Genomic DNA, 25,945 nt, shown 5'->3' on the forward strand with positions numbered 1-25,945 from the left:
AGGTTAATTTTAATAATAGTTTTTAGAAGGCGTTGCCATGGTTTCAGTGGTTAATCATCATAATGTTCCTTTGATTATCAGCATTTTCCTACATATTTTACAAATGTGGAAGAGGTTCAATGACATGCCCAAGAATATGCAGCACTTTAGTTGCAGATCTATCAGATCGGGAGTTGGTGAGTTCCACTCCTATTGTTTGTCCACTGAGCCATCCTACTTTTACCAGGATAAAAATAAGCAATCTATTGCTTTCTTTGAAAGCAAATAACAATTCTTAGATTTTAGAAATTTGTGTTAATAAAAGCACTTTTTAATGTGTAGGGTGTGTATTTCACTTACACATTTTCTTATGAGCATATAAAAATTAAATTATGAACTAAAATATAGAATAAGCATTTTTACTTATCTCTTTTTTGGGGGTATAGTTTTTATTCTACTTCAATTATGTACCATTGCATATTCAGCATAATATTAAAACATATTAAGACTATTATAATCACCAGAATTTAAAATAAGCACATCACAAGTATATTTATGTATAGTTTAGTCCATTAGCTAGAAATTCAATTAAGCAATTGGGCCCTTTTTTTTAACCCCACATTAGTGGAAAATTTCTTTTGGTGTGTATTTTTTTCTCAGTTTTTAAAAGAATAATATCCCAATCAATTCACTTTCGTAATTCTAGTACAAGTTGTCTTCCCTCACCCCTTTCAGTTTCCTTTTTAGGTAATTTGTTATGTCTTTGATCTCATTTGTCTGCCATACTTACTATGTAAAGTTCTTACTAAATGCAAAGCATAGTGGGCTATAGTGATCCATAACAGAAAGGGTGATCCCTTCCAAAGATCTTATAAATTTAGGAGTAGTTTTATAGTTAGATATATAAATAACATGGTTCAAACTACTTCCTTATTAATAAAGATGGGGTACTCATTTGATATGAGTACCCTCTTAATCTATACAATGACTAATCTTGGTTTCTTTCCTCTCTCACCCACCTCTCCCACTTTTTAAAGATGATGGAAAAGAGGAACCACCAACCACATTACTTTGGGTTCAGTACTACTTGGCACAGCATTATGACAAAATTGGTCAGCCATCTATTGCTCTGGAATACATAAATACTGCCATCGAAAGTACACCTACATTGATAGAACTCTTTCTTGTGAAAGCTAAAATCTATAAGGTAAAAATTTACTCCCTTTTGTTTTTATAAAGTAATGAGACTTAAAATTGTTTTTTCTCTGTTCTATAGATTCTAAATGCTGTAAGAACAATGACTATTTGATGGCTCATAAAACATGGAATAATGTTTCCACAGCACCTTTAGAGTAGAAATTTGGCCATCCCTTTGCCCTTTATGGCCTTTATGTTGAATTGTGTTGTTGTGATATAAAGATTTCAGTTATTATTCAACCATAATTTTTGAGTATGCACTGTGTGCCAGGTACTTGTTGTAGGGAACAAGGTTATAAAACAGTAGACAAAACTTAAAAAGTTAAGTGTTTACTATTAGAGAGCCTGTATTCTATAGGCTAGAAAGGTATCAGAACTTATATTATGGTAGAATGTATGCATCTACATCGATTCTTAAGAGTCAGAAGAATACCTTTCTTCAATTTATTTTAGTTTTTTATCAACAGGTAACTAATCATTTGCATAGCAAAATTAGCATACTGACCGGCTTATTTTGTTTTCGTACCCTGTAAGCATGCTGGGAATATTAAAGAAGCTGCGAGGTGGATGGATGAGGCTCAGGCTTTGGACACAGCAGACAGATTTATCAACTCCAAGTGTGCAAAATACATGCTAAAAGCCAATCTGATAAAGGAGGCAGAAGAAATGTGCTCCAAGTTTACAAGGGTTTGTACAGCTAGTGCTCTTACTTATGAATAGATGGTTATACTTGTATACTTTACTTATTTTTTAAAGTTTCTAATATTTTTAATATCAAAATAGTCAGGATGTCATCTTATCAGAAAAAAACAAATCAATATTAGTATAAAACATCATTTTCTTTTTAGATGGTTGTACAATGAATTTTTAAACACTGATTTATGTTGATAGATGTTCAGATGAATTTTTTAGGAGTGAAGGCAACTAATATTAATCTGAGTACCTGCTATGTGCTAGTGTCTATATCTTATGTTAGTCTCCGACCCCAATTATGTAGATCTTTTGATTAATCATTTACAAAGATACGTATTCTGTGTACTTGTTAGAAATATAATTTCAGTTTCTTTCACATATTAACCATTGCCTCTCACTCTGAGAATGGTTGGAAAAATAGGAAATGATTTTGAAAGAATTTAAATCAATTGACTATCTTTTCCTTCTTAAGTTCAGTGGTGGAATAATGTATTTAGTAAGAAATGGTCTTGAATATATGTGATTTTTGTATAGGAAGGAACATCAGCGGTAGAGAATTTGAATGAAATGCAGTGCATGTGGTTCCAGACAGAATGTGCCCAGGCTTATAAGACAATGAATAAATTTGGTGAAGCACTTAAGAAATGCCATGAGATTGAGAGAGTAAGTACCCTATACATATAAGTTTCTCATTTTATTCTGTTAAATGGTGAAGGTTTTGGGCATATCCTATTGTTTTTCTTTTTATAATTCACAGTAAGTGATTTCTAAATATCAGTATTTACATTTTTCAGTTTTTATAATGGAAATGTTATATATTACATTTTCAGCAGACTTCTCTTGCCTACTCTTTCTGCAAGAATTCATGTAAAAAACTATGGAAAGTGTGTATCTTGCTTATGTTTTCATTGGTTTTTGAATGTTTCTTTCAAATTATCCTAGAAACCTGTTTGTCGTGGAGTTGATGCCATATATCTTAGATATTTATAATATAAAACCTTTGAAGCATTTTCATAGTATTTCTTTAGCCTCTGTAATGCCTCATTTTTTGATAAATTCATTGTTTTCTTTGTCTTCACTTTTGATTTGTTTTTGTTTTCACAGATAAAAACAGTTAATATAATTTCATGCTTGTTTTGTTGTCAAGTAGAGAATTCCAGAGCTTAGTTGAATTGTGTTAGTTTCTGGTTGTTTGACTTACTTGCTAATTGACTTCTCCTCTGCATACTAGCATTACCATTGCTAGGATTCAGATCTGTATCCTCAGAAAAATTACCAAATACTACATATTATAATCCTTTGCAAATTGTTCTAAATATAAAAACTGAATGTTTAACATGTAAAGCTACTGTATTACACCATTATGTATACTAATAAATTATGTTTGATTTGTCATGATAGCTTTATGATCAAGGAAGGAATAAATACATGTGTTTTAAAGCATTGTGTTTCCTTTTCATTCAACAAATAATTCAGTGCCTAGAGTATGCCATATACTTCGCTAGGTGATGGCCAATTGTATTTGTTTATTTGATTTGCACGTATTTACATTGAATGATTGTAATTTTTATTTTTATTTTGCTGATTTTTTTTTCATGCCTAGGAAACAAGTAATTCCAAGGCTTTGATTTTTGTAGTTTTCTTTGACATTGCTATACTTCAGTATAATAAAAAGGACAATTTTGTTAGCATTTTATAGAAATCACTGATGACCAGTTTGACTTTCATACATACTGTATGAGGAAGATTACACTTAGATCATATGTGGACTTATTAAAACTAGAAGATGTACTTCGACAGCATCCATTTTACTTCAAGGCAGCAAGAATTGCTATCGAGATCTACTTGAAGCTTCATGACAACCCCCTTACAGATGAGAATAAAGAACACGAAGCTGATACAGGTATAATAAACAGATTTGTTTGTTATGGTGTGTGTATGTCTGTTTATGTTTGTGTGTAATGTAGGTTTTTCCCGAGCTTTTTGTTAAGCATCTTGTGGGAAGATATTATAGTTGGCCCTTTACATCTGTGAGTTTTGCATCTGTGGATTCAACCAACTGTGGATCCTAGAAAGTTCCAAAAAGTAAAACTTGAATTTGCCATATGCTGAGCACTATACTGAATCCATGCAAATGAAGTGATGTGTAGCCTATATGCACATCTAGGTTATATGCAAATACTATGCCATTTTATATAAGGAGCTTTAGCATCCACAAATTTGGGTATCTACAGGGATCCTGGAACTGATTCCCCGAGGATACAGAGGGATGACTGTGCACATCATACTTAGAAAATGATCATGGTCATTTTTTGTGAATTTCTTTAAGCAACAAAAGAAAAATACTGATTATGCTTCAAAAGTTAAGTAAGAATTTAATTCGTAACTGAGCATTAGCTTTTAAGAAATTGAATTTCATGAGGTTTATATTTAATAAATGGTTTACCCAGTACTATAAATTGCTAGCTACAATACTATAAATTGCTAACTATATAATTAGTGTTGGCACTTTACATTAATGTTGGCTGTCAGTATATCTAGTATTTCTCTCTTTAAAGGTGATTTTTAATCAACCTACTAAAAAATGACTATTGCCTGAACATTAAAAGCCAGCTTGGAATTAAGCTAGTAAAATTGCCCAGTAACTAATCATTTGATCACTTTTTAACATGCCATTTGTATAGATGGATGTCAGGGTGTGTGGGGAGGAGTTTTCCTTAGGTAATTATTTGGGAAAGGATCTCAAAATGAAATTGATTTAGGCATGTAGAAGGATATAAATTGTACATCTAAATATTTTGTGACTTATTCATGGCAAAAATGTTACAAGAGTTGAGGCATAAAATGTGTCAGATTTTTTTCTTTAGCCCTAAATTCCTCTTTCTAGGTTATGGTCAATTGCTTTGTGTATCTTCCTCCTACTCAGGACCTTTGCATTCTGTTTTTAATTTGTTATAAAATTTTACTTTTTGTTAGCCAAGTACAGTTTAGAACTTTCAAAGCCCACACATTGAATCCCTTGTACAGAGTTTACTTGAATTTCTTTCTACCTCTTGTTGATTCTTCAAGTAGAAGGAAAATGTCAATAAGATTCTACATTCTACAGGACAATTTACAGTGGAAGCTGAGAGCTGAACTCCTCTGGCTTCTTTTGTTTACCTTTTTGTTCACTCTTCCTGCTTTCCTCCTGTGTATTATTTGTACTTCAGATTTTACAAATAAAATTAACTCTATACTAAGTTGAAACAATTCAGAAATATACCTAGCAAATGTGAAAAATCCCCATTCATTTTTTTATTTTTTTTTTCCCAAGGGAGTCACATGTATGGTGATCCATTCACTTTTTACTTACCCAGTTTCCTTTGTGCATAATTATAATTTTCAGTTATATGTGTGTATACTTCATACACACATTTCAAGGTGGTTCTCTGTATTGTTTGGTTTTCCTTTGTTTAATTTTTTAAAGCCCATAAGTGAGATGATAACATATCTAGTGTTCTGCAGCTTCCACTTTTTTCATTTTCATAGTATTGCTTCATGTCTGGATACAGCTTATTGTAATCATTAGTCATTTTAATGGCTATGTAGGAATCTATGTGGATTTCTTTTTCTACCATTACAGAATTGTAGTAAATCATTATGCACATATTTATTTAGCATCGGTTGTTACAAGTGGAAATTACTGAGTCAAAGAGAATTTGAAATAGTGTCAAATTGCTTTCCATTAAAGGTTTATCAGTTTTTATTGCCACCAACACTATATTGAAATTGTCTTTTATTTTACTTCATTGCTAACACTGAAATTTACCCATTCTTTATTTTTTGTTATTTTGGGGAAAATATCTAATTTATAATTCCTAGATTTTTAAGAATGGAACAGCTGTAAATGTTTTTATGTGGCTTTAGAGTTTCTTCTGTGATTGGGCTGTTTATATCTTTTGCCCATTTTATCTTTAAACTTCTTGATTCATAGGAGTTCTGCACATGTTCACAACTCTAATCCTTGTTTGTATATTGCTTATATTTTCTTCCTGTTGTCTAGGTCTTACTTTTATTTATGGTGGGTATCTTTCATTATGTAACAGTTTTAGTTTTTACGAGACAAAATTTAGTCTTTAATGGCTCTGAGTCTTGCTTAGAAAGGCTTTTCTACTTAAAAATTTAAAACATTTATAAATATCTTCTATAATATTTGGTTTGTTATATTTACACTTGGCTATTTAATCATCTGGAATTGATTTTTATATGTGATGTGTGGTGGAAGGTAGCTTTTTTTACCCACAGTTAGCAGTTGCTAACTCTTCAACAGTATTTATTGACTAGGTCTTCATATTCCCCCCTCCTTTAAAATGCCACCTTTATCACGAACTAAGCTCTGAAAAAGTCACGTGGTGGGTTGTGGTCATGGTGTCTTGTTCTAACATATAGTGAAAGATTTCCAGCCCGTCTTTTGAGACATTCCACAGTTTGTACCTCAAGGGGTGTTATTAATTTTCAGTGTCAGATTTTTACTTTACCAGGTAGTTATTCATTATTCCATCAACGAATATTTAGTGTTTTCTCTGTGTTTTGGTATACTGCTGAGATGGCCCCTATTAATACAAAAATTACAAGTAAGACATGATCTTTTCCACAAAGGAGCTCAGAGTATAAAAGAGAAGCAGATTTGTACATCAAATATTGTGACAAGCAAAATGTATAAGGCATAGTGGCAGCACTGACTGGAGAATAAATAACTTTGACAAGGTCAGGGAAGGCATAACTAAGAGAAAACATAGTCCAAAGCCATAGAGGTACAAAACAGCTTGTTATAGCCCTAGAATTGCAAGTAGTTTAATATTGCTCTAGGAACTCATGTGCTTTTATGCTTTGCTGTGGTTGCAACACCAGGTCTCCACCTGCTTTGAAACATTTTTTCGGAAGAGGATACTGTGCTCTCTATCAAATGTGGAATTGTTAAAAGGCTAGGTACACATTGGCATGTGAACATTTATAATGTAATGTTTTTATGGAAATTTGTATGGTAATATTAAGTAGTAGTAATTGATCGTTATTAATCTGATTAACATGCTTATAATTTCATTAACACTTACTGCCTACAGCAAACATGTCTGACAAAGAACTAAAGAAGCTACGTAATAAGCAGAGAAGAGCTCAAAAGAAAGCCCAGATAGAAGAAGAGAAAAAAAATGCAGAAAAAGAAAAGCAGCAGAGAAATCAGAAAAAGAAGAAGGATGACGATGATGAGGAAATTGGAGGTCCAAAAGAAGAACTTATTCCTGAGAAACTGGCCAAGGTACTTCGTAATAGTATTTAGCACAATTGAGTGAGATTTCATGACCAGCTATTGTCATTTTCTACTGTTTTATTCAACCACTTTGATAGATTTTAGAGCAAAAAGTCATTCTAATTTTAGGCTTCTATCTTTGATTCTCCCCACCCCACCCCACTCCCGATTATATTTCTCTTTTGAAACTCGGAATAATGATCTAGATCTAGAGTAATCTAGTGTGGTGTAGGATAGTTTTGGCTTTTGAGTCATTCTGATCTGGGTCCACATGTCAGCTCTTACACTTCACTGTGTGTCTTGGACACTTTGTTTAACCTCTCTGATGTTTTTCTCATCTATAAAATGGGACTAGGAAAAATCCTTACTAGGCAGAGATGTTAGGATGAGAGAAAATATGTATGTAAAGAATGTAATGTCATAAGTGATAACATGCAAGTTTTTATATTCAGACTCACTTGTTAAAGAGTGAGTTTTATATATGTATTTCTGACCCATGTTATCAATTTACAACATTTCTTCACTGGACATTGCTTTTTGAACCTAATATTTTAAAAGTCCCTAAATATTTTCCCCCAAGCCAAGATCTTATCTGCCGTTTTAAACCGTTAAGCTGAAACCAAGTTATTCATTGTCACATGAACTGGTTTGATTAATAACATACTTATGTACTTTTTCTTCTGGCCTTTGGCATCCTTCTATTCCCTGTGAAAATAACTGCATAATTTATTATGCTAAAGCAATATAGTAATAAGCACATTGCCCTAGGGTTCAGTTTTAGCTTCACTGGCAGCTAAAAATTCAAAAATCGTTGATTGCTTTATAACTAAGGAAAATTTTAATACATAACAAATAGAGTTGGAAAATCATTTTAGAATTATATCAGAGCAGATAGTAGTATCTCATTCTCGCTTGTTAAGAACCATGGAGAAATCTAGCTTGGATTTCACAGGACCATATTGACATATTTTCACAAATAACTATATATTTTCTAGAAATGAAGATAGTAGTACCCTTTTATTGTTTTGGGAGTTTATTGGAAGACTATACAGGGAAGTGAGTAAGCACTGAAAATTGACCTTAAGGCCTCACAGATAATTGCAGTTATTCAGGGGTAGTATTAACTTCAGGGACTTCGCATCTTTATGCCTCGCTTCCTTATCACTACAACTTTTACCACCATAACTGACTGCCTGCCACTATTATTCTTTCTACCCATGACTTTCTCTCTACCCCATGACTTTCCTTAATGATTTTTTCTTTGTAACTCTTCATGTCTTATAGTTCATAAAGAGAGGATCTTTTTGGATTGTGTAGGCACTGTCTAATAAAGAGTACCCCCACCAAGCAGAATTCTTATACCAGGCTTCGTTATAGACTATTGGGTTTTCCTTGTGTCTAGCCTAGAATGGCTAATGTTAGCTAGAGGGTTGAAGAGTCTCAACGTAATACCTACCGAAAGTGCTTTACTTGGAAGGAGCCTAGTGGAAGACACCTGGTTTAAGGACTGCTCTTCAGTATGTGCTGTTCTTCCTTATTAGGCATGTAATAACCTTCTCTTCCTAGGATAGCTGCTCCAAGATGCGCCCATCTAGGAGCACCCAGTTACCCGTATCCTCAGTGGGGCAGCAATGCCAAATCACACCAGGCCATCATAACCAGGGGTGGCATCGTAGGCCATTTGAAAAGCTGCCTGCCATGTTTGGGTCTACAATCTATACTTGCTTTTTTTTGATCCTATATTTCAGGATTCTTCCATGCGATAAATGATAAATTTAATGTCTCTAGTTCTGGAGACATTACAACTACGAATATAGTCATAATATGTATAACATAAATAAGAGCATTGTTAAGTTAGAAGTAATTCCAGTTAACAAGGAGAAAAAGAAAACAGGGCAAGGTTTAGTTAGTGAGTTTAATACTCAATTGACTGAGTATAAGTTCTGAAGTCTTAGTGGAATGCCGTACTGCTTGTTTTTCTAACTTACCACGAGGCAATAGTTGGTATTTATGAGTTCCTTCATGCACCACCCATCCTGTGTTCCTCCTTGCCTTCAGTTAGCAGTCATCTCAGTTGGTTTTTTTCCTATAGTGTGCACACACACATTCCTTGTCAAGGGTAATGAGTCTTTAGTATTCTGTCTGTGTAGGTTTTAATAGTTTTAAACTTTGTGTTGCTATGCTGGGAGTATAGGGAGATATGCTCCTACGCAACATATCTTAACACAGATTAGATTTCAGGCAGGTGAGTTTATAAATTAATATGCTCAAAACTGCTCTTGCAGATATCTTATATTGCTCATTAATGCAATATAATTCCATTCTACATTTATTTAACTTAAGTAAATTCAGATCTTCAAGATTGGATGTAATTCGTTTTTTGAGAAAGACAGAAAAGAGTATGCGTAACACTGGTAATCCTGCCCATTACTCCACTTGGTGAACATAGGAGCCCAGCTGAGTATGAGGTGGAGGAGGTATGACTCCCGATTAGTCCATCTCAGTTCTCGTGTGCCTTTCACAGTGTGAACATTTTGCTACAGTGGTTATGATTTTGGTACTTAAATATATGTTTTTCATATATGTAATGTAAATTAGTGATATATATTCATATCTGTCTATATAACTGTCTTTACAACTTCAGGGATTTTCAAGGGTAGTTTTGATATTCTTTTTTCTTATTCCTTTTTTTTTTTTTATCTTCACCGATTTTGGAACCTCATCCCTGTTTATATGCTTTTATATGTATAAAGCCCTGTTCTGCCTTATGCATATGTAAATGCAGGATGTAGTTAACTTTTGTGCTTATGAACGTACCTTTAAACACTTAGATTTACCCTCATAAAACCTTACCTATGAGAGGCACACAAACAGGCACACAGGAACATGTGGGGACAGCAGATCCGGATCTCCTTTGGGGGCATACGTTCTCATTAATATGGTTGCAGACAGTTGATCTTTCTGTTTTCTCTTCCAAGTTCAAATATTTTATTTCAGTTAGTATAATGCTTGTGTTGATTCAGTTTACCTATATTCCTTGTTGTTTTCACTTTGTAATAGCAGCCATATCTAAGTGACCCTCATTCAGTCTATACCCCAGAGACATGAAAAGCTTGATGTAGACAGGTGACAATTCAGTTTCCATTTCTTTACCTTTCCCTTGTAGACGTTTTCTCCCACGTATACCACAAATTGCAACACAGTAGAACAACTTAGAGTCATGGAAATAAGAAGTAAAATATTTAGAGATGTGTGAGAAAGGCGTACTTATGAGGGCCCATTCCCTCCTCTATCTCTTGGTATCTACAGCTGTTAGAGTGACAGTGCCATATATTGATTTCTCCTTTAGAGCATGTATCCTTCAGAGTAATGCCAGCTACTTTTCATGCCAGTACAATATAAGATAAATTCCATACAGATCACTTTATTGCTTAACTTTTTTTTTTTTCTTTTAATGCTATGAAATAATATCCTTGGTCAGTCTCTGTTGGTAAAACTACAATTACTGTACTGGCAGACGCATATTGGGCAGACAGGGTAAACCTACATTCCATTGAGGATGAATTGTTACTGCCTCTATGATGAGAGGAGGCAGATAGAGAAACCAGATGTTATAGTGCCCTTCTGATAAATGTGGTGGTGTTTCCACCCTCACCCCAGTCTACAGAGAAGTCTTGTCTCGGTACTCAGTGAAGGAGTATAACAGCACAGTTATATAATAAACATTATACCTGCCCAGTAATGATTACAAGTATGTAATTTATTTGACACTTGTATAATTAATAAAAGGTGGTAGAGACAGTTCTGTAAACATAAATCTTTTCAAATGCCATCTCACCCTTACTATGGCATTTGAATAATATGGATTTCTGTAGAATTTGTAGTGGAACAAAGCAAGACAGAGTGGATATTGTACTATTTTTTATAATAGCTTGATTATACTTCACTTTGAATTTAAAAAGAACATTCACTCATTCTGTAATGTTCTCTACAGTTTTCTTCTTACCCTTTTTCATCCTATTTTACATCTCCCCTTTGTCCTGTCCCATGCCCATCCTCCCTCTCCCCCCCAATGGTTATCTTACCTGTCTTTCTTACTGTCTTCTTTCTCTGGTTCTATTTTATCTTCTTTTTTACTTGTTGGATAGTTTATACCCAGAGATAATGTAATCTTCATGGTTAAAAACCAGTGAAGAATTATGAAGTTCAGAATCCCCTTTTTTTAGATTATGGGAATTTAAAATATGACAGTTTTCTGGGTGATGGGTAAGTGATTTTTACCAAAAACAAAGTGTTTTTAATAGAAAGAGTAACATCACTCCCCTCCCCCTCAGTCTTGCTTCCATTTGTATAATATCTTTTATTTTTGTTAGGTTGAAACTCCATTGGAAGAAGCTATTAAATTTTTAACACCGTTGAAGAACTTGGTGAAGAACAAGATAGAAACTCATCTTTTTGCCTTTGAGATTTACTTTAGGAAAGGTAGGCAATTAGGATATAGTGGCCCTGAAAAATTGATCACTGTATTTCTTCTTAGGTGTAGTCTCCCAAGTCCGATAGCCTCACCACTGTAGTAGAATTTTTTAAAGCAAATGCCAGTTCAGCTTCCTCACAGAAATGCCTGCTATGCATAAAATGTTGGGGGAAGATACAATGATACAATTATTTATTCTAGGACATTAAAATCAGTAGCAGATGTGCATACATAACTAGGATTAAGGTCAGATATAATAACTACCATGTACATATGTGTATAAAATTAGTTAATACATATAGAGCTTAGAATAGTGTCTGCTGCTACACAGTAAGTATTTAATAAATGTTAGCTATTATTAGCTTTTATTAAAAATAGAAGATGTGATGCTTGAAATACATCTCGAAGGATTGATCATATTTCTAAAAGAAAAGATGCATAGAAGGGAGAAGACTTTGTTAAGATAATATAAGTGTGTAAATAATGTTGAGGTTGGCTGTATTGCCTGAGCTAAGTGAAATACAAATGAAGGGTCTTGGTTCTCAGGTTTAGAATGCTTAGACTATATATAGTAGATACTAAGAAGATTTTATGGTGTTGAACTGATGTAATCCAAGTGGTTCATTAAGAAAAAAAGTTTATCATTAAGGTGATGCATATTAAAGGGAAGAGAAGCTGGTTAATCAGATCCGACAGAAGGTGTTGCTCCAAACAGTATAACTGTATGAAAAGATATTGAATAAAATGGTACCTTCATAGAGTATGTATTAAAAAATCATGTTTATCGAAAGTAATTTATAATCTTGGGAAAAGGTTGCCATATAACATTGTTTGAAAATAGAACCGAAAACTAAACTATGGTTTGATTTTAATTTTAATAAGATATTTATATAGGCATATAAAATAGGAAAGGGGCGGGGAAGAAATAGATCAAAAGATAACAGATGACTCTTTGTGGAATTTGCATGATTAAAATATTTTCTATTTTGCACAGTGATTATATTTTATAATTTGGAAAATAAATTTAATAAATAGTCCAGTAATTTAAAACTTTTAACAGTTACTACAGCTCCCTTTTAAACAGATACTCTTAAATCAATTCCAAAGTATAAAATACAAAAGCTGTTCTACCTAAAGTGGGGAAGAACAATCTAAATTCCAATGAGTCAGCCTCTTGGCCGTATTCTGACCTCTGAAAGGCCCTCCAGCAGTGAGAATCCACTGCAGGAGAGTCAGATGGTGACAAGGGGTGGCAGTACTTTAGCTTTCTGAATATTGGGGATAAGGGAACTAGAAATGTCAGGGGAGCCTGGGGTTTTGAATTTTAATATTTGGAGAACAGGACCAAATTAGGGAAGTCTTAACAAAGAGGTGGTCATAGATAAGGAACGGAAGTATGGTGAGTATTCTGGTGCAAATTCCAGTGCAACAGATCATTGCTGAAGCTTGGGAAACGTGGGGGTTGTGAATGGGGAAATGGCATAGAGAGAGATTAGAAAATGACTGAAACTCTTAACCTTTTGAGGGGGAAGAGGAGCCAGGGATTGACACGGGAGAAACAGTCAGGTAGAATGCAAACCATTTCACATGTCACAAAACACAAGAAAAGAGGTAGTTGTAAGCATAAAGAATGATGTTTTCTAAGTAGTGGAGGAAATCCCTTTGTTTTGATTAAAGGAGGTTAGGAAATGAAATAGCTTCAAATTTGTTTCTTTGTTTATATGGTATGGTTCAATTATTGTTAAATGCTGTCTAAATTTTTTTATACATAAAAGCTTTTTTCAAGAATGTTGTGTGGAAAACATTGGCTAATCTGAGGAAATCATTTGCTTCAGTCATATGTTGTAGTTCAGATGTGATTGACTATAAATTAGTTTTTCTATTTGTAAGGTCGTAGTCCTCCAAAGGAGGGCATCTTATTTTATCAAATGATCAAAGTATATCTTACTTTTTCTTTTTATAGAAAAGTTTCTTTTGATGCTACAATCAGTAAAGAGGGCATTTGCTATTGATTCTAGTCATCCCTGGCTTCATGAGTGTATGATTCGACTCTTTAGTACTGGTATGTTTTTGTTTTCCATTACTTAAGTATTTGATTGCAGTAGTTGATAGTGACTGTATAAAGTGATCAGTACAAGTTTATCATAAACTCAGTCATTTTAAGCTGTTGCATATTAAATTAGCGGAGGGAAAAGGCATTGTTTTCTTTGTGTTGAAGTTCTTTATTTTAAGGCTAAAAAAGTTATAGTTTTGACATAGAATTATTCAGTCCAGATATTTGAGAATCACCTTTGTTTCTGTTTCTAAGAAGTTACATGTAAGTTGAAGTTTTGAATCATATTTTATGTTAACATTTTTAATAAATTGTTCTAAAATTGAAGAATCTCTTTGAAATTGACAGGTTATCTCCTTATTTATCTGTCTTTAGCATAATTCTTTTGAGTCATAAAATTTTCATTGCTAAATATAGGTTAAAAAGAACTTTAAAACCATTGTTATACTTTTCAAATACTTTGACCATAAAATTCTGTACGTTAGGTTTAATGTGAAGTAGAACTACAGAGTTTTAGAAAATGAAAGGTGAGATTTTATGTTAATTATCTCTTGTTTTATAGTTAAGAATTTGGTGACCTTTAAAGATTAAATTACTTATTCAAGGTAACATAGATAATTAGTAGTGAAGCAGGGATGAGAGCCCAGTCTTCATATTGTTCTTTCTACTACAAAAGCTTTAAATTGAAAGTACTCCCTTGGTCAAGTAGTGTTGTTATTATTGTTGTCATTTTGATTTTTAAGTGACTGGAGAAGGAGGAATTGAATTTTTAATAGAACAACTTGCAGAATTTAGAAATACTATTAAATCAGCTATCTCATTGCTAAATATCTAGCCCCATATGAATCCATACATTATATAAAAATAATGAGATTAAACTAGGCATTTTAGTCATTGTCTTGAAAATTACTAAATTGTCTCAATTAGGAACATTTTTTTTGTCTTCTAAGAAAAAGTAAAGCCTTATTTAAATTATGTTTGTCAAAGAAATAACTTCTGTTATAGAAATAATCATAGATATATTTTTTCTCAATCCTTTTAAATTCAAAATGTAATAAATGTAATCACATAGAAAATAGAAGAAAGAATTGCTTTCTTTAAAGAAAATAAAAATTTTTTTTAGTCTCGGTATTAAAAACACTTTGAAATCATCAGAAAATTAAGGCTAGAAATAATTTTAATCCATTCTCAGGATGGAGTGCACTTAAAACTATTTTCAAAAGTAATGTGCCTACTTTATTTTTATACAATTAATTCTTTCCTGAAAGGTAGTAAAGTAATACATATAAATGCTATGGAGTTAGAGACTTTGCTTTGAAATATGCATTAAAAGTAGCATTTCGAAGTGTATTTGCCTGTAATGACTTTGTGGCTTGATGAACATGATTATGTTCTTGCGACTTGTTTCAGAAAATTAAAATGCTCGTGGACTTTAGAGGAAGAAAGGCAGAGTGGTCCTGACATAAGAGTTAGAATGATTAAATGTCCATGTTAGCTATCCCCACTGCTCCAGGTGTTCAGCTGACACCAGAAAGAGATTTATGCAGTGATCCTTATTTTGACTAAATTTAGGCAATGAAAGCAGTGATAATTTGTAGTGATAAAGACCCACTGTATCTTCAGAAAGTCTTCAGAAAGTTGAGTAGACTGCTCACTAGTTTTGATAAGAAAAAGTATTTACTTACTGCAGAGACACAAGACGGGGCATCTTTGTTATATCCCACAGGATTTTTTTAAACCAAGGTGAAAGTACAGTCATAATGGAGGTTAAGCTAAATTCTTTAATAGTTCGTTTTTGAACCACCCAATTCTGTAGAATGATAGAAGAAATGTTTAATCATCAGAGGGCATATCAATCGATTATTCCGTTACTAATTATATATAAAATATTTCATGTGGATATTTACTACTCAAGAGTTCAGTATTTTTTAAACTTAAGGTAGTGATCCGTTGGTAAGAGAGTGAAAGCAATTTAGTGGGTCATTACGGCATTAAAAATATAAAATAAAAACAGAGTAGAAAATACCAGTATGCATTGCACAAAGTAAGGATCAGTGTTCTATGAAACTTTTGCTTCACATAATAAGTGATATATAAAGGACACATAGGCATCAGGGTACAAAATACTTTGTTGTAGGCAGTTTGAAAGCCACCACCATAGTTCTAACCATAAAGAAAATCTATTTATGTTTTTAATCTATGACAAAAATAATAACTACAATTTATTGAATATCTATTATATAATTAGCTATTTTAAACTTAGCTTTTCCTTACCGTGATCAATTTTTTTATAGATCAAGAAATAGGTTCGGAGAGGTTATGCTTTGTCCAAGCCTAGATTCATACCCAGGTCTGTCTGTCTCAAAGCTTCAGACTGTCTCTCTATACCAAAATAAAACAGGCACACCTCATTTTATTGTACTTGATTTACTGCACTTTGCAGATATTGCAGTTTTTACAAATTGAAGGTTTGTGCAACCCTGCTTTGAGAAATATATCCACCATTTTCCCAACAGGCTCTGATAAAGGTTAGCATTTTTACCAATAAAGTAATTTTAATTAAGGTATGTACATTGTTTTTTAAGACATAATGCATTGCACACCTAATAGGCTATTGTGTAAACATAACTTTCATATGCACCGGGAAACCAAAAATTTTGTGCGACTTGCTTTATTGTGATATTCGCTTTATTGCGGTGGTCTGGAACACAACCTGCAGTGTGTCTGAGGTGTGCCTGCAGTGAAACAAAGCACAACTTGGATTCAGTCCAGAGAGGTGGGGGTTAGTTTTTCCATTTCCAAATCCCAGGGCCTGGGAATATGAAGATTACAGCATATTCATTATAGAAAACTACTTTGGTGGTCCTCTGCAGTTTATTATATAGCGATAGCTCAGTTCACATAGCCCCTGAAAATATGGTCAACATATTTTCTTTTAATGTGGATAAATTTGTAATGCCTTACTTGGGTATTGAAGAAGATGGAGATGTTGAGAAAAATTCTCTTGTCTTCAGCACTACATATTTGCTGTGACATTTACTTACCAGGTAGGTGCTGTCAAGCCCCTGCTTCACAGACTCCCTTTAAAATTGATAGAAGGCAACCCCGAGAGATGTAGAAGGCTGTGGAAATACATCTTTCATCATCTATTTTGCCTTCTGTTCTTTTCTGGAAATGAATCATCTGTCAATGAAATGTCTTTGAGTGCCTTTAGAAAGTCAGATTGCTCTGCTGACACACATTTTTTAAATTTATATAGGTAAGCTCTTTAATTGTCAAATTATCAGTAGGTTTGTCTAGTCTTTGTATATCAGATTGCTTTGTTTCATTGGCCTCATCAAGTAGATAATTTTTTAACTTCCACAAACTTTATCAGAGTTTCTAACTGCTAATAATTTGTTTTTGTTTAGCAGTATGTGAAAGTAAAGATTTACCTGATACAGTTAGAACAGTATTAAAACAAGAAATGAATCGTCTTTTTGGAGCAACGAATCCAAAGAATTTTAATGAAACTTTTCTGAAAAGGAATTCTGATTCATTGCCACACAGATTATCAGGTAATCACTTTATTTTGTCCTTGTTTTAGCCTCCTAACACAACTTCATTTTTTTTTAATGAATCAGTGACAAGGTTACACATTTGTCACATGAAAGAGGCAATGTGTATATGTCACATTTTAATTCATGAAAACAGGCAGCTTAAATGTTTCCTATACATTTCTACAGTTCTTAAAACAAAATTATTACTCTGCATCATGGTCAGTAGTTTTTCCTGATTCAGCAAAGGCATTACGAAGAAGCAGGCGTAACTGAATTTAGCTCTACATTATATAGCTAAATTGTGAAGGAGGTACTTTTTATTTCTCCCATCAACGTGTTCTTAAAATTCACTCGGATGTGACCATCATCTTCCTTTTCTCATGCTTATGATGTAAGATATCAAACTTGACAATGCTAAACACTTGAAACCATATAACTGGCAAGGGTCATCTGGCAAGAGTCTGTGCTAGTCAGCCAGAGTCCGGACTCGATGAGGTCATGTTGGTAGTGCTTTAGTAGGGTGCTTTAAAATGCCTGGCTAAGAAACCTGGCCGCTTCATATGCCTTTGTGGAATTCCAAATTCAGCTTTTTGGCTCATACCATCAAGGTCGGGTATTCCCCTCAACTCCAAATTACGCTCATTTTAGAAAGAAAACTCTCTCCATGGTTCATTCCGCTACACAAAGATAGAATATTTGCATTCTGTCATAGTCTCTCTTAACCTTAATCATTCTCCTAGTTTGGGTAGTGAGGCGATTTCTGGTCCACTCTCTCAGAATAATTTTTTTAAATAACAGTGTTTCATATGGCTATTCTCATTTTTCTAATAAGATGCCACACTGTGTGTGCACATATACCTTGCATTTTATATTTGAATGGATGGAGGATAAGATGCTGGTTTTACCTTGAAATAAAACACATTTCCTTTTTCTTTCTCATTTAGCTGCCAAAATGGTATATTATTTAGATCCTTCTAGTCAGAAGCGAGCTATAGAGTTGGCAACAACACTTGACGAATCCCTCACTAACAGAAACCTCCAGGTAAAGGGTTTTTCATAATCTCTCTGTTAGCGTACCTGACTACTATTTGTTCCTCTTTTTATCAAGAGAACAGTTTTCACCTAATAATTTTTATTACTTACGCATATTGTTCTCCAAACCATTATGAATCCATGTCAAAAACTTAACCTTATCTTACTGTGTGTGTGCACACATGCACAGTGGGCTACTTGGCATTTAATAACTAGTTTCACATCTCTTACTTACAGTAATTTTTTAAAAAGTGTTTTAGTACAGTCGTATACACATGCCATGGTTAATTTTGGATTTCAATTCATATCTGCATTTCTGAGCAAGCAGTGGTCTCATTGAAGATTCTAACATATTTAAGATTTATTTACCAGGGGTTGAATTTAAATACTCATTTTATATCTTGTAATATAACATGAGATTAAGTAGATTCAAAGATAATATGGGTATGTTGCAAAATATAGTTTTTAGTTTAGACTGAAAAAGGACAGCTATGTTGTATGTTGATCAAGCAGATTAAAAATCACTTGCTGAAAGACAGTTAAATATTTCCTTTACTAGCAAATGAAGGAAATATCTTTAAGAAAAAATTGACTCATTGGTTGCTAATTAATGCATCATTTAGGTCAGAACCTTTCTAGACTGGCAAAGCTTGTTAGGGTATCATATATCTGGAAACTACCTAGTGCTTTCCAAGTGAAACAAGATAAAGAAGGAAAACATGATGAATGCAGTCAACGTGAATCATTTAGAAATAATAAGAAGCAGACCTACTTAGGGATTTGGTTAAAAGAATTATCAGTTTTCATGAAGAAAAATTTTTTGCGTCTATGCCCTTTGTGTTTGAAACTCTTTCCTGCTTAGTTATTGAACATAACTTAAGTTCTCTTTAGTTTGAATACAAGGTTGAAAAACAATGTTTGATTTTGCCAACTGGCTCTAAGCCTCTAAAAAAAGTTAAAATGCTTAAGTGCAGTAATTGACATCGGTATGTAAAATTTGACATTTATATACAGGGCCAGGCTAGGCTGAGGCAAGGTTGCCGTCTCGGGGCCAGCATTTGCTGAAAATGGACGTCTCTTTAAATGTGGCACCTTAACACACCTTGCTTGCTCAGCCTTAGTCCTGGCCCCGCTTATACATTCATCTTTTATACAAACCCTGCAATTCTGAGGAAACTAACTCTGATGGAATATATATGTGGGAGTAAACACTTTTGTTTATATTAAACAAAACTAAATATGTACATTGGCCTCATTTTCAGAAATCTGTTGTTAACAAAATGTCTAATTTAGAGTAAAACTTTTTTTTTGGACAAGTTATAACATGGCCTTTTTTCTTCCTTTAGACTTGTATGGAGGTATTAGAAGCCTTGTGTGATGGTAGCCTAGGAGACTGTAAAGAAGCTGCTGAAGTTTATAGAGCAAATTGTCATAAGCTTTTCCCTTATGCTTTGGCTTTCATGCCTCCTGGATATGAAGAGGATATGAAGATCACAGTTAATGGAGATAGTTCTGCAGAAACTGAAGAACTGGCCAATGAAATTTGAACATCATTAAACAAGCAAATGGAATGACTTTGGACCATATCTAGTGTATAATATTTTTGTCACGCACCTGCTGCATTGCTCTGACTTACACAGAATGAGAAGAGTAAATGTTCTTGCCTTCAAATAGTTTTACGTTTTTTATCCTGCTGAAAAAGTATATATAAAATATCTAACATATTACAGGATATAGGTTCAGTTTCTTAAAACATTAAAAGCTGCTAAAATTGAGGGGTTAAAAAAAAGATATCATATCCTATTCCTACCTACCCACCCATGTTTTTAAACTAATTTATATAAAATCTGGAGGCCGTTACAGCTAACAAAGCAGGTGTGTGGCAGAAATATTACTTTAAATTTGTCTTGTGAGATTTTACTATATCTCAGACAGCATAAATGCTGTTTTAGCACTGGATTCTTTCACTGAGCACAAAGAGTTGTTGGGGCTTTAGCATCTGACTGGTTTTGTTACGGGGTTGATTCTGGCCATAGGAAGTTTGCAAATGTGAATCACTATTTACAGAGAAACCTACAACAGCTGCTCGATGTTGTAGACGCTGGGATATATAGATACCAAACAATTCTCAGAAGCCTAGAGGGTGTTCAATACGCTTATTGTGTTTCCAAAATTCACTGTACATGATCGGTTTGGTGTTCTTGTACCACAGTTTTTAACCGAAGGAACCCAGTTGGAACAATCTTAATTTTAACGAAAACTTGAAGAATTAAAATAACAATGCAAACCTTTTAGCATTGTTTTGGCCAAACTTGTTAAAACTGTAATGCAAGAACCAAACGCACTGTGATGTGGCACCAACTAATTAGCAAGCATGAATTTTTTCACCTAAGAGTGAAAAAAGAAAATCTACCATGGCTTGAAATTAAAGAGCAGAACTCCTGACTACCATTCTAGGACCGATCAAGAGACTAATAGTTAAAAACCTCAGCAGGCCTTGCTCACGATATGCAGAAAAAAAGTGCTGCAGTTTAGATACCTCTGGAATTTTTCCACAGTGTCACAGGTTTGTAATACTTGAAGCCCTACATTTCTAAGAATATATTTCTTGCTCAGTTGTTTCAGGCAAGCCCAAGACTTTGTAATTTTTAAAGGGCCCAAGATTTTTTTTTCAATAACAGACCAGCTTCTTTTTCCTGCAGTTACAGATGTAATTTCCTCTTTGTTGTCAAACATAAGGTACCAAATATGATGCAATAAATTGTTTTGAAAAACAGTTGTGTGAATATTTCAACTAATCTGTGTTGGGCTTCTGTGAAAATACACAGGTGGAAACAGAGGTGCAAGCCAGAGGCGATGTAATATGCTGGAAGGCTAGTGCAGATGGGAGCTTTCAGAACAGTCCAGGTGCTGGTGTCAGGGAAATCACATAATGCAAGTGTAGTGCTGCTCCTGTATGAGAGTTCATTGAGTGCTAGGATGGCAGCAGGTACTATGAATGTAATTTGTAATTCATAATTTGAAAGGAATCTGAAAACTGCTATCTTGATTGAGAAAATGAGCCTTAAAATGTTAAACCTATACACCGAGAACTAGCCTCAGGCTCAGGGTTCTCGTTGCATTTGCAAGATCTGAGCAAATAAGATTAAGTAAAATGATTCAGTTGTGTATATAATTGACCTTTTTTGTGGTACTTCTAGTTTATAGAAAGTATATTCTAAAGGGAATTTTCAGGAGACCTGATCCTTTTACTGACCGAACAGTTGTTAAACTCAAGCTTTCATAGTGCATTACCTGCATTCCACATCCCAGTCTGTTGATACAGTGACGTAGGGGAAGTACAGACTGAACTCCAGTGCTTTGTTACGTTTTATTAACTGGCCCTGTCTCAGGAACATCTTAACAGATGGCAAAAAAAACCCCAACTTTTTTTCAACTTCTCCTATGAGTGGCAACTGAGTTCTTATTATTGGGGAAGGACACTAGTGCTACCTCTGCCACTACCAAGCTGTTTGGAGGCAGCACAAGCCATGTGATAGGGGTGTGTGTGTGGGTCATGTTTAAACTGTACTGTATATTGAAATGAAATTCATATTTGTCTCGACAATGTTCAAATGATGTAGATTGTCTTAGAATGAATATTCACGAGTACTCAGAACTCTTGATGCAGATGCCACCTGTGAGGAGCTAAATTCCTAACATATATTGTATTCCAACCCAATTTTACTGGAACTATTGAATAAATATTGTATTTTCTTTCAGGTTTACTTGATAGTGATACATTGTCTGGTGTCAGAGGACCTCGACGGGGTCCACTTTATGTCCAGACATCACCCCTGAAACATTGTACTGTACTATTTTGCCCTGAGTAGTTTCAACTGGGTCATCTCACATTTGCCTCATTCACTCTACTGATTCCAAATGATACTGTGGGGGGAAAACAGGGTTAGAAAAACAAGTGGAAAAGAAAATGCAGCGATGTTGTACTCTAAACAAGTGCCTTATGTTTATTGCTAAGAACTGGTGTTATCAACCCTTTTGAGAAGAAAGGGTCCCTTGACCTGTATTAACATAGGAAAGTAAAGTTCTTTTTGTTTTTCATCATATTTACTACTTTTGTCATTTCTCATTTAAAAATTAAAATCTGACTAGGTTAGTTTATTCAGCTTTAATCAGTCAAATCATACATTTTCAACATTTTTCTGTATTCTGCTTAAGAATAAAGTGTGATCTATGATAGCATGACTAAAAGTAGTCCCGATACTAGTGAATAGCTATCCCGTGGGTTTTACCGGGCCCTTCTTTTTCACAGTACTGTTTGTACTCCATGGTGTATTGTTGTTAGAGCTGTGAAATGAAAGCTGTGATTTAAGAAGAGACCAGGGAAGTATCTAGATTCAGGTAGGATGTGCTAAATTCAGGGAAGTCTTCAGCACAATTTCTAGGAATATTTTGTCACATGTATCTGTTTAGAAAAAGGTAACAAGTTAACGTGTTGGATTTGCTTACAAGATAGGTATATACTTGTCTTAGTCATTACCAGCCTTAAAATTTGAAATTATTAAGAGAATTCAAAGAAAGATCGACCTTTCAGATGGAAGGTGGTCCTCCTGTTCCAGCTCATGCTCCACATTAAGTTACAGAAAGAGTTTCTTTATCCCATTGTGCTATCATGTAAACCTTGCCGAACCCACTGCCAAAACAAAGTCTGATGGAATGGCTACGTTGCACCGTAGGGAGCTGAAATCTTAAGTTTTATTACAATTTTGATGGTTGGAAATCTCACAACTTGTAGCAATAAAACATTTTTGGAAAAGGTTATATTCTTTATCGAATTGCACTTTCACCTTTCAGTGTGCAACTTACAGGATGGGTGTTGAAATAAAAGTATTGGTCATGTGCAGGAGGTTCTAGAGAAAACACTCTTATTTTGGTAAAGCAGAAGAGTATTGCATGCTGAGGTTTTACAGCCTGTTTAACACTGCTACCTCCATCAGGACATAATCCCTTTTACGATGACATAATGGGCAGAGGGATGGGAGCAGTATGTTGCAGGAAAGAGGGTCTAAAGGTTTCTAGCCTCTCAGATTGTCCAGTTGCTTTTGAAGCAATGCCATCTTGGGATGGTAACCCCAAGAAAAAAATTGGTACTATTTAAATCAGAACTTTTGCTAAATTGTTGGCTAGAGACAAGCTTGGAATCTTAATCTTTAGTGCTCTTTACACAGTTCTATGTGCCAAAAACTATAGATTTTGTTTCAAGGCTGCTTGTAAGAAAAGTAAAGTTAATTCTTGGCACTCTAACAAGATTATAATGTACTTAACATTCTTATATCAGGCCTTTCTTTGTATCTATTTAAAGGATCTGTGTTATTTCATACATTGGTACAATTCTTCCTAACTGAAAAATTAATGGTGATGATTGATGATGGAAATTATTTTTATCTGTGAGATAAAGATTTCTGCTGTTGTTAAATCTTCAACTTGGCTCAGTAAGTACAAATTATCTTCTCATTTAGAAACAACAAAGAACTGAAGAGATTTTAGGAGTTTTCTGGATCCCATCTTTGGCTCTGACCCAATAATTATATCTGCCTAGTTACCTGTGTATTGTCTAACAAACAAGAAGCCTCTCTCTATATCATTCGATGACTTTCCAGTCAACCATGGTTTCCTAATATTGGGCTTTTATAAACCTGCCACTTGTGCTGTAAGTTTACTGCGTCCATTGTCTGGTGTTTGATGCCTCATTGCAAGTGGCATAGAAACTGGGCTTTCTAAAGTGTTCTTCCAAAACTCTGGTGTTTCTTCATTAATAATGAATAATTACCACCTCGTCTTATTTTTTGAACTACTTATTTGCCTTCAACTGCTGGTTGATAACTTTAAAAATGAAAAGGAGGCCATTTAAAGAAGTAGATAATAGGACTGTTTCTTAGCTCCTTCCCTTTAAGTTGTGAACAATGGAATACTAAATACTACTTCCCTTCATTAACAGTAAAAAGTTGACTGCATTAATAACAGTAATAGATATATTCAGAAACATTCAGCTAGCATCGTTATACTGTTTGTTTGCTCAGATATTGAAAAGGACCTAAGAATAAGCACACTGCTCTGCTTGTTTTTTTATAACTTAAATTTTTATTTCAGGAGCCTATTCACTATTTTAAGCATTCGCTTTCACATAGCATTTTTCATTCACCTGCTTGGATGCTTTTTACTTGAGAGAGATGTCTAATTACAGTATGACGTTAAATGATTAACTTTGGTTCAGACTCATGTAAATCCATTTCTAATGTGATGTATAAAATCTTCAGGATTTACACTGGGTACATTTTAGTATAAAGGTATATAGTTACTAGGACAATACATAGGTATTCAAATTCTTGTTAAATTTGCTGTAAATATTAATATTGCTCTACAGATTGTAGAAAATAGCAATAAAGTACTATTAACTTTCAGGTCACCTGCAAAGGCTCACAAATTTTTTATCCCTTATTTGTTGACTTAGAGTATTCCCATTCATCTTCCCCTTGACCCTCTCTGTTGGTCTTGAGGAACTCCCTCAAAATACCACACATCATTATATATATCTTTTATATTGAATGGATTTCTCACATCTAATTTTGTTTTTTTTTTCCTATAGTTTGTTAGGAATGGTTGTGATTGGCTTTGTAGGAAGCAGATGACCGGAGGACCATCTATTCTCAGTTGCCTGTTCATTGTGGCATTAGTTGGCAGTGAATTTAATCATTCATGTCCTTTGCAACCAACCACCCAGGTAACATGTCCAGTGGAATGACATGATTACAAAGATTGCCACTCAGTTGTTTTTCATCTTTTAAACGGTATGGATGAGGAGACTGGTACACCCCTGGAGGGCTGTGTTTTCTACAGCCTAGTATCTCCACTTTTAATCATTTTAAGAAAAGAGGCACTGCATAGGGATCTGCAATGGTTATTTCTAGACACTTTAGCTATAGTCCGTGTTCATCACAACTAATAGCTGTGGTCCACAGCTGATCATCTCTACATAAGATAGGCAATTGAATCCTTTCAAGTCATAAACAACCCTGGTTGTATATTAGAATTCCAGGGGAATTGTTTTTAAAAAACAAAAACCTCAATGCCCAAGCCCACCTGCAAAGATTCTGCAAAGATTTAAATGATGTGGGGTAAGGCCTGAGTGTTGGTTCTTCTTTTCCTTTTTTTTTTTTTAAGACCACCCCCATTATTTAAAGGTGCATCTTAAGTTGAGAACCAATGTCTTTGATAAGAAGTTTAAAATATGGGCTTTTTTTTTTCCCTCGAAGAGATCAAAGGGGCAAACAACTGTAAGTACGAAATGATTAATTTTCCCACATCTTAATTAACGGGAAGAACTTGTATTTGAACTTTCTCTCAAGAGCTTCTGGTTATTTTCAAAGTCCATGCTTTTCGCTGTGTAAATCATGCTGCTACTACACTACTGAGATGCTGGTATTCAAAGAAAAAAATCATCTTCATAGTTTAGTTAGATGTCTTAGTAACTTATCTCCAGTGAAGCAACTTTTTAAATATAATTGCCATAGACAGATTCTTGAGTTTTTGAGTGGATGATTACCAAAGCAAAGCACAGCACAGAGTCAGCAGGCTTTTAAATAAGGAAAGGTGGTAGATAATACTCCCTGAGGAGCCATATACACCAACCC

The 25,945-nt window shown here is 34.2% G+C and overlaps 1 protein-coding gene across 2 annotated transcripts in view; it reads left to right on the plus strand.

The window, feature by feature from the left end:
* Positions 1–22,360, plus strand: part of NAA15 (N(alpha)-acetyltransferase 15, NatA auxiliary subunit) — a 59,475-nt gene extending 37,115 nt beyond the window's left edge. The window contains exons 11-20 of one of the 2 annotated variants that reach the window (XM_011374294.2): positions 1,017–1,186; positions 1,711–1,863; positions 2,404–2,532; positions 3,559–3,772; positions 6,972–7,165; positions 11,530–11,638; positions 13,594–13,692; positions 17,094–17,240; positions 18,167–18,264; positions 19,601–22,360. In XM_011374294.2, the coding sequence (XP_011372596.1) occupies positions 1,017–1,186; positions 1,711–1,863; positions 2,404–2,532; positions 3,559–3,772; positions 6,972–7,165; positions 11,530–11,638; positions 13,594–13,692; positions 17,094–17,240; positions 18,167–18,264; positions 19,601–19,801 (1,514 nt within the window). In that variant the 3' untranslated portion in view covers positions 19,802–22,360. The remainder of the gene's footprint in view (positions 1–1,016; positions 1,187–1,710; positions 1,864–2,403; positions 2,533–3,558; positions 3,773–6,971; positions 7,166–11,529; positions 11,639–13,593; positions 13,693–17,093; positions 17,241–18,166; positions 18,265–19,600) is intronic. The other variant, XM_011374295.2, reaches the window with a different exon arrangement.
* Positions 22,361–25,945: the final 3,585 nt, after the last annotated feature.

Source organism: Pteropus vampyrus, unplaced genomic scaffold (genome assembly GCF_000151845.1).
Source record: "Pteropus vampyrus isolate Shadow unplaced genomic scaffold, Pvam_2.0 Scaffold243, whole genome shotgun sequence".
Classification (NCBI taxonomy): domain Eukaryota; kingdom Metazoa; phylum Chordata; class Mammalia; order Chiroptera; family Pteropodidae; genus Pteropus; species Pteropus vampyrus.